The sequence below is a fragment of the Onychostoma macrolepis genome, chromosome 22 (assembly GCF_012432095.1).
Source record: "Onychostoma macrolepis isolate SWU-2019 chromosome 22, ASM1243209v1, whole genome shotgun sequence".
Taxonomy (NCBI): domain Eukaryota; kingdom Metazoa; phylum Chordata; class Actinopteri; order Cypriniformes; family Cyprinidae; genus Onychostoma; species Onychostoma macrolepis.
This window is the reverse complement of record NC_081176.1, coordinates 23,790,154-23,801,975: the sequence shown is the minus strand read 5'-3', so window position 1 is coordinate 23,801,975 and position 11,822 is coordinate 23,790,154. Positions and strand designations below refer to the sequence as shown.

The 11,822-nt window shown below is 36.9% G+C and overlaps 2 protein-coding genes across 6 annotated transcripts; both read left to right on the top strand.

The window, feature by feature from the left end:
• The first annotated feature begins 464 nt into the window (after window positions 1-464).
• On the top strand, window positions 465-6,035 carry LOC131530681 (sialoadhesin-like). 2 transcript variants are annotated; one of them, XM_058761092.1, is made up of 8 exons: window positions 465-616; window positions 1,006-1,356; window positions 1,441-1,671; window positions 1,782-2,105; window positions 3,683-3,892; window positions 3,998-4,082; window positions 4,403-4,455; window positions 4,554-6,035. In XM_058761092.1, the coding sequence occupies exons 1-7, from the start codon at window positions 571-573 to the stop codon at window positions 4,449-4,451; spliced, it is 1,296 nt and encodes a 431-aa protein (XP_058617075.1). In that variant the 5' UTR covers window positions 465-570; the 3' UTR covers window positions 4,452-4,455; window positions 4,554-6,035. The 2 variants fall into 2 exon arrangements, with proteins under 2 accessions (XP_058617075.1, XP_058617074.1); XM_058761091.1 differs by having other exon boundaries at window positions 1,770-2,105.
• Window positions 6,036-8,785: 2,750 nt separating this feature from the next.
• Window positions 8,786-11,665, top strand: LOC131530895 (sialoadhesin-like). 4 transcript variants are annotated; one of them, XM_058761400.1, is made up of 9 exons: window positions 8,786-8,930; window positions 9,314-9,664; window positions 9,749-9,979; window positions 10,078-10,148; window positions 10,233-10,413; window positions 10,504-10,713; window positions 10,822-10,909; window positions 11,167-11,227; window positions 11,312-11,665. In XM_058761400.1, the coding sequence occupies exons 1-9, from the start codon at window positions 8,885-8,887 to the stop codon at window positions 11,492-11,494; spliced, it is 1,422 nt and encodes a 473-aa protein (XP_058617383.1). In that variant the 5' UTR covers window positions 8,786-8,884; the 3' UTR covers window positions 11,495-11,665. The 4 variants fall into 4 exon arrangements, with proteins under 4 accessions (XP_058617383.1, XP_058617385.1, XP_058617382.1 ...); XM_058761402.1 differs by having other exon boundaries at window positions 10,090-10,148; window positions 11,312-11,664; XM_058761399.1 differs by having other exon boundaries at window positions 10,090-10,413; window positions 11,312-11,664.
• Window positions 11,666-11,822: the final 157 nt, after the last annotated feature.

Here is an 11,822-nt window from a genome sequence, read left to right as displayed (position 1 = left end):
TTTTACATTTACCAAAGTTTTTGCAAGAAAAATTATCAAACGTAATGTTTGCATAAAAGCAGACTCTGGTAAGTCCACTGCTCAGAAGCCAACTTAAAGCAATATTTCACCCAAAAATAAAAATGTAAAAATGTGACTGTTAGACTGACGGCTGCTGAGCTGAGAAGTTTAACTCCATCCTTCATGATGAACATGAGCTGATATTCTCCAGAGTCTCTCTCTCTCACGTCTGATATTGTGAGTATATTGTGATATTAACAAGGAAATATCTCAAGGTTTAAAGTGATTTAAAGAGCTCATGTAACTTGAGTTGAGTTTGACGGCAAACATTTTCTGAAGAGTAAGCATCTCCTTTCTTTGATTAAAAAAATAACTTAATCCCCCCCCCCCCCAAGTAAGAGTCAGTAAGAAAAGGGAAGGAAACAAGATCAGCAGAAAGTCTGTAACAGCTTCTACAACAGACTGTTATGACCCTTCAAGTGTGTCATAGTGAGACTAAGTGTCTTTTTTTTCAGCATAAGCAGCTCCGTGTCTTTCTTTGTATTTGTGAATTTACACAAAGTGAAGAAGATGAACTCCAGACTCTCGCCGCTGATCCTGCTGCTGCTCATTCCAGGTTTGAACATTATTGTGTGTTTTTTTTCTTTGTAATGTTTTCATTTAAATGTGGCTCTAATTATTCTTGACATGTTCCAAGACTGATTATCTTGATTTATTTTGATCATTATTGCTCTGTAGTTTCAAGCTTTAAAATAATTTAAGATCAGTTGAACCGTCATATAGGCATATATATATATATATATACATTTAAAACAGACTTTTTGACAGTATTTAAAATTGAACTAAATTAAGCAACATGGTTGAATGTGTGTGACCAGCAGATTCGTCTGGATGCACAGCTATTTTAGTCATATTTGCTGGTATGAACACTGGATTGTTGCAGAAGAGGATCTGTACTCTGACTGTATGTAAACCATCTCTATAATGAAATGTTTTCTTCTTCAGGCCCTGTAACATTAGACCAGCTCTCTGTGAGCTGTAGTCAAAAGAGTATTTGTGCTCTGAAGGAGACAGAAGTGACACTGCAGTGCTCTTATGACTACAACAGCAACATCACAACTGTGTTCTGGTTCAGCGAGAAACAAAGTACAAACTGGAGAAAAAACAATGAACCTGAAGATTTGACTTTAGACTCAGATTACTCAGGACGAGTGAAACATCAGATCTCAAGCAGCTCTTCAACACTCACAATATCAGACGTGAGAGAGAGAGACTCTGGAGAATATCAGCTCATGTTCATCATGAAGGATGGAGTTAAACTTCTCAGCTCAGCAGCCGTCAGTCTAACAGTCACAGGTGAAACTGAGTTTAGGTTCTGGTCAGTTCAGCTGTTTTCATTTGACTTGTGATGAAGATTTCATAATTTTTACTTTAATTCAGTCCTGCAGGTGAGGATGGATCCTGCATCTACAGACCTGACAGATCAGACAGTTAAACTGAGCTGTGATGCTTCCTGTGATTTCACCTCTCGAGTCTGGTATGACTGGATGAAGGATAGAAAGCATTTGATATATACACAGTCCCCGGACATGTCCGTGTCAGTCAGCAGAGATGCCGGCAGCTTTTCCTGTTCTCTTTATTCACATCATACACATCCCTCCTCTTCTGTTTGTGAGTTTCATATAATACACACAGTGTGATGCTGTTTGTTCATACATATATTTAAACAGATGCATTTCAAGTAAGTGTGAGTTTTGCATGTAAATCAGTGTCTCTTTCAGGTGTTTCTCAGAGGGGCTGCTGGGATGTGACTTACACCTCTAGAAGAGTCTGTGCTTCGGTGGGCTCAACAGTAGACATTTCCAGCACATACTCACATCCCTCTGGTTTTACTGTAAATAAAACATTCTGGCATTACGTTCAGCCTGGAGACTTCAAGGATCTGCGTGAGGAGCATCAGTTTGCTGGTCGTGTGGAGTATGTGGGGAACAAACTGAGAATCAAAGATCTCAAGATCAGTGACTCTGGAGAATATCAATTCAGGATCATTACTGACTTAAACGGCACATACTCTGCATCACCAGGAGTCATTCTTACTGTTACAGGTATCTGATTATGATGCTGCATAATTATAAATTGTTGTAACTGATGGCGGCAAACTGTTATGGTGCCATTGTATTAAAGGGGTCATGAACTGCATGCTGTAAATTTTATAATGTCTAATTTTTTTTAAATAATTTCTTAATCTACTTTTAATGTTAGCAAGACATCAAACAACATCACAACTTATAAACAGGCTATTTTATATCCTGTTTTTGATTATATTTTTTGAAACACATCGGTTTGATAGGCATGCTGCATTCAAGACTTGGAAGTGAACACCCACTGATATTACTGGGTAACAGTTTTGCATATTAAAATAATAGATGGATGTACTCTGAAAACAATATGGGTCATTTAGGTTACTCGTTAATGTTATATCATTAGGCTACTGTTGGATCCTATGTAGTCTTTCTTTTATTTTCACTCTCTCTGAAAAGCCTGCATCAAACTGTATCTTGTTTAAAAACAAATCTGCAGTAAAATGAAGTGAACAAATGAACAGTGTCTTACTGACACGATCTGGAACTATAAGAAAAAAGTTCTTCCATTCTTTCCTGCTGTTTCACAGTATTTACACCAACGTGAGTGGTGCGATGCAGCTAAAGACAATCAAACCTATTATAATCAGTGATTCGGTCTACATTACATGTGGCCATGGACGGACTGGCCATCAGTAGCACTCGGAGAATTCGGTGGCCTGGATGTGATCATTTCCAATTTTGTCACTCTGTAAAAAATGTATAATAGTCATAATAATGCAATAGTGTGTTCAGTATTAGGATTTTTCAGTAAAATTATTTTACTCATTTTGACAGTTTGGCACTTCAGAAAATTTGTTTTAATATATTTGTATGACATATAGGTTTGCTAAATATTGGGTATTTATGTCATTTTAAGATAAATAACAAAATTCTGTGCAAACAAATTATAAGGAGATGGTTGTTTTGCAACAAGTTGGACGCAGTTCTGTTCAGTAGACCTGCTGGTGAAGAAAAAGTACACACATACACAAGGGAGAGACAGAGATATTGGGAAAATGAAGAAAAGGAAAAAAGAAGTGAAGGTGCAGTTCAAGAGAGAACCTTTAATTATTTTTCAAGACCCCAGCCTGAGGATTTAGACCTTTTTTATGTGATGGCCATACAAATAATAGTGTTGTCTGTGGTTTCATAATTTGCTGTGGGTGTATAGGATGGCTTGGGTGAGTGTTATATTTCCTGGCCTGAAACTGTGTCCCAGTCCGCCTCTATATGTGGCATGGTGTATTGTGTCAAATCTCAAGCGGGGCTAAATGATTTAAAAGTAGTTGATGATCTTCTTCGGCAGAGCCAGTCTTGCGTCACAAATGAACTGTTAGAGCAGCTTGTTTTTTTTAATAAAAGCTGTTTTTGAACCTATGAGGAAGTTTTGAGTTCTGAAACTTTCAAGATTTTTATTTATTTTCTAATAGTACAATGACCTCTTATATGTCAAAAGATCAAGGGAAATTTGATTTCTTAACTCACTCCCCTTCAAGTTTTGGTTTTCCATGTAATTCAGTGCTAGGCTCAGACTGAAGTACTTACATTGTGTTTTTCAGATACGCAGGTGACAAGTAACCCAGACACTGTTTTAGGAGGAGAAAAAGTCATATTAATCTGTTCAACTAAATGCACTCTGAACGACGAGCATACTTACATCTGGTACAAGAACGGACGACAGGTAACAGATGGATTCACTAAAGCCAACAAGCTGTACCTGGACTCAGTCAGCAATGAAGAGTTTCGACAGTATTCCTGTGCTGTAGAAGGTAACACATCTCTCATGGTACATGTGCTTCAGTGTGAAATGTTTGCAGCGTTCAGGTGGTTTCTCTGATAGTCATGATTCACTTCTTTGTGTTGTGAATATCCAGTGAACAGCACAGCGTTCAGCCATTATACAGTCACTCTGCTGGTGTTTTTGCCTCAGTTTCTCATAATAGCGCCTCTGTGGATGTGGTGAGTAAAATATCTAATTGCATGACGTATAATGAAATTGTCACAGTCTATGTCTTATTATTGTCTTAGTCTTCCTGTGTGACCTAGTTTCTGTCTCCCTTCTGATTTTGTTAGTTGTTTCACCTGTGTCTCATTAATTGTCCTCATTTGCATTCATCATAAACAGGCAAATAAACACAGGAAGTGCTTGCAATACCTGCCCGTGGATATACCTTTATGTGGATTATTAAAGACCATTTTACTTCATCTTTTTCGTCCGTGTTTACTAGACACCGTTAGTGTGAATTCAGATTATAAGAATGTGAATTATGATTCAACAGGTATTTCATCAGAATCTCTTTTCATAACCAAACTGAAAACAAAAAATGAAGAGGTGAGAAATAATTGATACATATAATGTGCTATAATATTTGAAATACAATGGCTACAAAAAAGTTTTAAATCTGTTTTATCGTCATCTTTTTGTCTCAGATTCTGATGCTCCAGATGTCTTCATCTACGTCTGCTGTCTGTCCATCAGAGCTTCCATTGTGTTCCTCCATTGTGACACCATCACCTAGCAACAGTCAGAAATGTCAACAGCATCATCAGAGATACAGTGAAGCCAAAGACAGTGACATATCAATGACTGTCCAGTCTGCATAAATGAACAAAACTAAAACAAAACGATTGTCCAGGTTTTATACTTCAGCAGATTAACTTTAACCATAGTGATGGCTATTACTGTGGGAAAAGAATTCAAGGTAACACTTTAGAATACTGTTTCATCATTAATAACTACACAGGAACACAGGAGTAACGCAATATTAGCACTCTAGTAACTACTATTAACTAACAAGAAACTCTGGTTCATGTATTAGTAAGTAATAGTGTTTGATCGACTGTGGTAGTTCACTATATTAGCTAATCAGTAACTACGGTTTATTTTTTTTCATATGCCTCACAGAGAACTACTAAGAACTACTGTATACAGGCTCATAATTAATATGAATAATGCATAATGTATAATTAATTCTTAAGTAAAGGTCATGGTAACCCACTAGTAATGACTCAGTTATTTCCAAATAAAGGAATTACTAATTATTTGGATCAGTGTCCTAAAGTGAATAACATGATAACTCTCTAGTGAAGATTGAAATCATTCGTTTTTGATGGTTTTGTAAAGTATTGGATAGTAATTATTCAAGTGTTACTACATCCTTCAAGAGGAATTACTAATTATTTGGATCAGTATTCTAATAGTCAGTATTGGATCAGTATTAGCTAATAGTGAACTGCCACTTTCAGTGCTATCACAATACGTAAAGGCAAAGACAATAAGCAACTTTATTTTAAAGAGTTTCTTTTAGACAAAAAGAAGGAAATAACACCAGCAGCGTCAACGTATCTTTTAAAACAGGCAGTAGAAACGGCAGCTAACATCAGAGAGCCTGTAACACAACAGCATGTAATGTATGTACAGTAATATTTTCATTTCAATTAAGCTTTACATTAAAATGACACATCAATGACTGTCTGTTTTGCATAATCTAATGCTCAGATTTATTTATAGTACAAGTCTTTCTTCAGAATTCATACTGTGTAGTAGCAATTATTATTATTATTTTTACCATTGAAATGAGAAGCACTATTTTCATTCTATTGTTATTCTGTAAAGATTATGAAAGGATCCAACTTAAATGAAGGGGTGAAACCTGCACGGATTATAATGATATTATTGGTTCTTTATTTTGGTAATATTGCGCACTCTCATATTTTATAATTCAGTAGAATTACCCGACAGTGCCTGTCTGTAGTCAAATGGATGTTGATTGGCTCTCAGTGTTTTTATAGTTCATCAGCTGAAAAAAACAAAACAGTCTGGAAGTGATCACAACCGTTTTTACAATTTTATGGTTACAATTATTATTTTTGGTGTGAACAGGCCTTTTGTGTGGAAAAAACAAACAAAACCCCCCCCCCCCCCCCCCAGCAACATCAATAAAACTTTTGTGTTTTTATAGTTTGGGACCAAGCAGTGATGTGATCTGTGTGAACTGCTTTGTACAGGTGCTGGTCATATAATTAGAATATCATCAAAAGTTGATTTATTTCACTAATTCCATTCAAAAGTGAAACTTGTATATTATATTCATTCATTACACACAGACTGATATATTTCAAATGTTTATTTCTTTTAATTTTGATGATTATAACTGACAACTAAGGAAAATCCCAAATTCAGTATCTCAGAAAATTTGAATATTACTTAAGACCAATACAAAGAAAGGATTTTTAGAAATCTTGGCCAACTGAAAAGTATGAACATGAAAAGTATGAGCATGTACAGCACTCAATACTTAGTTGGGGCTCCTTTTGCCTGAATTACTACAGCAATGCGGCGTGGCATGGAGTCGATCAGTCTGTGGCACTGCTCAGGTGTTATGAGAGCCCAGGTTGCTCTGATAGTGGTCTTCAGCTCTTCTGCATTGTTGGGTCTGGCAGATCGCATCTTCCTCTTCACAATACCCCATAGATTTTCTTAAGATTAAGGTCAGGCGAGTTTGCTGGCCAATTAAGAACAGGGATACCGCGTCAATGTTCGTCTTCTGGATCATTGCCAAGTCAGCAGTCTTCCCCATTAATGTGGTTTCAAAGAACAAGAGATACCCAGAATTTATACTGTAGGGATTGTCATTAATTGAAACTCAAATGTAAATATTCTAATTTTCTGAGATACTGAATTTGGGATTTTCCTTAGTTGTCAGTTATAATCATCAAAATTAAAAGAAATAAACATTTGAAATATAACAGTCTGTGTGTAATAAATGAATATAATATACAAGTTTCACTTTTTGAATGGAATTAGTGAAATAAATCAACTTTTTGATGATATCAAGTCAAGTCAAGTTGAGCTTTATTGTCATTCCGCTACATGTGGGGCATACAGTGGAACGAAATGTCGTGCCTCACAGGACCACGGTGCTACATAAATACAGGCATACAACAATGAAGTAAAACAATATAAACCTATACACAACTATCCTACTGATAGATTTTGACTATAAATATAAATATACTATCTATAAAAAAGTACCTATACAAACTAAAAAATACAAACTATACAAACTATACGAATGCTTCAGATAAGTACTGTACATGTGCAAGGAGAAACATTGAGTTCAAGCAGCTGGCTGGGGAACAGTGCAGGATGATTTGTAGTGCATGAGCATGTAAACATACATATATTACGGAGTTCTTTTTGTGGGATTTGTGTACACACAGCAGTGTGTGTGAAAAGTGACTAGTGCGCATAGAGGAGGAGAGTGTGCTACTACAGGTGGTTTGTACAGGCCCACTCACCTGTGTGTAGCACACTTCGAATTGCACGTTACATGTTACAGGAGGTAGGGGTTTGTATGGGGTTCAGAGAGGCGGGGTGATTTGAGTTCAGGGCTCTCACAGCCTGGGGGAAAAAGCTGTTGAGCAGTCTGGCAGAGCGGGCTCTGATGCTCCGGTACCGTCTTCCTGATGGTAGAAGCTGGAAGAGACTGTGGGAGGGGTGTGTGGAGTCCTTCACGATACTATTGGCTTTGCTGGAGCATCGTGTGAGGAAAATATCCAGGATGGAGGGAATTATTCTAATTATATGACCAGCACCTGTAAACTTGGTAGAGTTACTTCATGGATCTGTGATTTCCTGAAAAGGCAGCACCACCTATTGGTCAAGAAAAAAACATATGTTAATGTGTTCATAACAACAGTATAATAAATAAAATGTTCTGAAAGTGTTCTGGGAGTTTGGAGACAGCGCCATCTAGTGAACTGTTTTTGTTTGCTTCAAATTTCTCTCTTTTGCTCGACTCTCTCATCTTGGTTTGTCTGTTCGGCTGCAGGTCCAGCTGAATGTAGCAGTGAATAAAGCTGCTGGCTTCCAGAAACTGTGTGTTGAACCCCAGCTAGAGCAGTCTTAGATATGTACTTCTGTTTAGTTTTGACTATGAGGCTTTGTGTTGTGCTACTAAAATACAATACATTTTATTACCTTTTAGTTTTTGATATTTACTGTATGTCAGAGAAAAACAACTTAATGAAACATCCTGTCTTCTAAGATTTATTTGTTGGTTATTGAAGATGTGTCTGTTGCTGCCTGTGATATCCCATAATCATACGCCTATAAAAAGAAATTAAATGGCATCTTACGATGCAGTTGAAATTAAATGAATAAATAAACATGTGTGTGTGTGTTTCCTTGAACTTATATTTTACATTTACCAAAGTTTTTGCAAGAAAAATTATCAAACGTAATGTTTGCATAAAAGCAGACTCTGGTAAGTCCACTGCTCAGAAGCCAACTTAAAGCAATATTTCACCCAAAAATAAAAATGTAAAAATGTGACTGTTAGACTGACGGCTGCTGAGCTGAGAAGTTTAACTCCATCCTTCATGATGAACATGAGCTGATATTCTCCAGAGTCTCTCTCTCTCACGTCTGATATTGTGAGTATATTGTGATATTAACAAGGAAATATCTCAAGGTTTAAAGTGATTTAAAGAGCTCATGTAACTTGAGTTGAGTTTGACGGCAAACATTTTCTGAAGAGTAAGCATCTCCTTTCTTTGATTAAAAATAACTTAATCCCCCAAGTAAGAGTCAGTAAGAAAAGGGAAGGAAACAAGATCAGCAGAAAGTCCGTAACAGCTTCTACAACAGACTGTTATGACCCTTCAAGTGTGTCATAGTGAGACTAAGTGTCTTTTTTTTCAGCATAAGCAGCTCCGTGTCTTTCTTTGTATTTGTGAATTTACACAAAGTGAAGAAGATGAACTCCAGACTCTCGCCGCTGATCCTGCTGCTGCTCATTCCAGGTTTGAACATTATTGTGTGTTTTTTTTCTTTGTAATGTTTTCATTTAAATGTGGCTCTAATTATTCTTGACATGTTCCAAGACTGATTATCTTGATTTATTTTGATCATTATTGCTCTGTAGTTTCAAGCTTTAAAATAATTTAAGATCAGTTGAACCGTCATATAGGCATATATATATATACATTTAAAACAGACTTTTTGACAGTATTTAAAATTGAACTAAATTAAGCAACATGGTTGAATGGGTGTGACCAGCAGATTCGTCTGGATGCACAGCTATTTTAGTCATATTTGCTGGTATGAACACTGGATTGTTGCAGAAGAGGATCTGTACTCTGACTGTATGTAAACCATCTCTATAATGAAATGTTTTCTTCTTCAGGCCCTGTAACATTAGACCAGCTCTCTGTGAGCTGTAGTCAAAAGAGTATTTGTGCTCTGAAGGAGACAGAAGTGACACTGCAGTGCTCTTATGACTACAACAGCAACATCAAAACTGTGTTCTGGTTCAGCGAGAAACAAAGTACAAACTGGAGAAAAAACAATGAACCTGAAGATTTGACTTTAGACTCAGATTACTCAGGACGAGTGAAACATCAGATCTCAAGCAGCTCTTCAACACTCACAATATCAGACGTGAGAGAGAGAGACTCTGGAGAATATCAGCTCATGTTCATCATGAAGGATGGAGTTAAACTTCTCAGCTCAGCAGCCGTCAGTCTAACAGTCACAGGTGAAACTGAGTTTAGGTTCTGGTCAGTTCAGCTGTTTTCATTTGACTTGTGATGAAGATTTCATAATTTTTACTTTAATTCAGTCCTGCAGGTGAGGATGGATCCTGCATCTATAGACCTGACAGATCAGACAGTTAAACTGAGCTGTGATGCTTCCTGTGATTTCACCTCTCGAGTCTGGTATGACTGGATGAAGGATAGAAAGCATTTGATATATACACAGTCCCCAGACATGTCCGTGTCAGTCAGCAGAGATGCCGGCAGCTTTTCCTGTTCTCTTTATTCACATCATGCACATCCCTCCTCTTCTGTTTGTGAGTTTCATATAATACACACAGTGTGATGCTGTTTGTTCATACATATATTTAAACAGATGCATTTCAAGTAAGTGTGAGTTTTGCATGTAAATCAGTGTCTCTTTCAGGTGTTTCTCAGAGGGGCTGCTGGGATGTGACTTACACCTCTAGAAGAGTCTGTGCTTCGGTGGGCTCAACAGTAGACATTTCCAGCACATACTCACATCCCTCTGGTTATACTGTATATAAAACATTCTGGTATTACGTTCAGCCTGGAGACTTCAAGGATCTGCGTGAGGAGCATCAGTTTGCTGGTCGTGTGGAGTATGTGGGGAACAAACTGAGAATCAAAGATCTTAAGATCAGTGACTCTGGAGAATATCGATTCAGGTTCATCACTGACTTGAACGGCAAATACTCTGGATCACCAGGAGTCATTCTTACTGTTACAGGTAACTGATCATGATGAATGAGTTTTTGTTTTCTGTGTCAGTCAATTTAATGCTAGGCTCAGTTTGAAGTACTTCAGTTCTGTTTTTCAGATACGCAGGTGACAAGTAACCCAGACACTGTTTTAGGAGGAGAAAAGGTCATATTAATCTGTTCAACTAAATGCACTCTGAACGATAAACATACTTACATCTGGTACAAGAACGGACGACAGGTAACAGATGGATTCACTAAAACCAACAAGCTGTACCTGGACTCAGTCAGCAATGAAGAGCTTCAACAGTATTCCTGTGCTGCAAGAGGTAACACATCTCTCATGATACATGTGGTTTAATGCAAAATGATTGTTGCAGTCTGTTGGTGAGTCCAACTGATCTTGATTTCAGATATTATTAATTTCTGTTGTACAGACCGTAAGGAGAACACAGCGCTACGAAACACTGCAGTCATACTGTGTGTGTTTTTGACTCTTGCACTCATAGGAGTCCTGTGGTATAGGTCAGTAAATTGTATCTTAGGTTTTGGGATTAAAAAATAATAAAAACAGTAAAATATGCGATAAAACAAAGAACTATTTAAGATTTTGCACTATTTATGTTACAAATGAAATGACATTTTTAAATATAATTTGATAAATATAATCTGATAATATAAAATGCAACACAAAAATGTATTACATTTAGAAAATCTAAAATAGTGGACTCGGACCACATATTATACTATATACTTTATTTAAATAGCTGTGTTTCTTTAAGGAGGAGAAGGTGTACCTTGTTTAAAACCCACAGGATGGAAAAGGGGGAGGAGGAGGTTCAGGTAAAGATGGCTGACAATAAATTTAATTTTACATACACTTATTTAAAAATGCTGACTTTTCTCTCACTGTCTCTCCCCCATCAGTATGACTCGGTGCACACAACACCCTCTGACTTCACGCAGAAAGCAGATGCCGACAATCAAGACATTCATTATTCCAGCATTAGTTTTAAAACAAAACACTCATCTTCAATCCCCACAGATGAATATCCAACAGACACCACAGAAACAGAGTGTGTGCACTATGCCTCTGTAAGGTTCAAATAACACACTGTTGCCTCTGGTGAGCTAATCATGTTATTGCATTTGGTATATCAAAATAGTTTAAATTGACCATTGCCCTTGGCAGCCGATTTCCTACACTGTGGTTTTCTCATGTGTCACTCTTTCTAATTGTATAATAAAATAATTACAGCACAAATCAATATTTGATATTTATTCATTTATTTTTTGGTAAGTAAACAACCAGCAGGCAGGGTAATGTCAGTCAGCTGGTCATTGTTGCAAAATTTTTTTAACTAAATTAAAATGAATATTTAATAAGATCTGATTGTTTTTTTTTAGTAGTTAGTATTAGCACTAAGGTCCAGGTTAC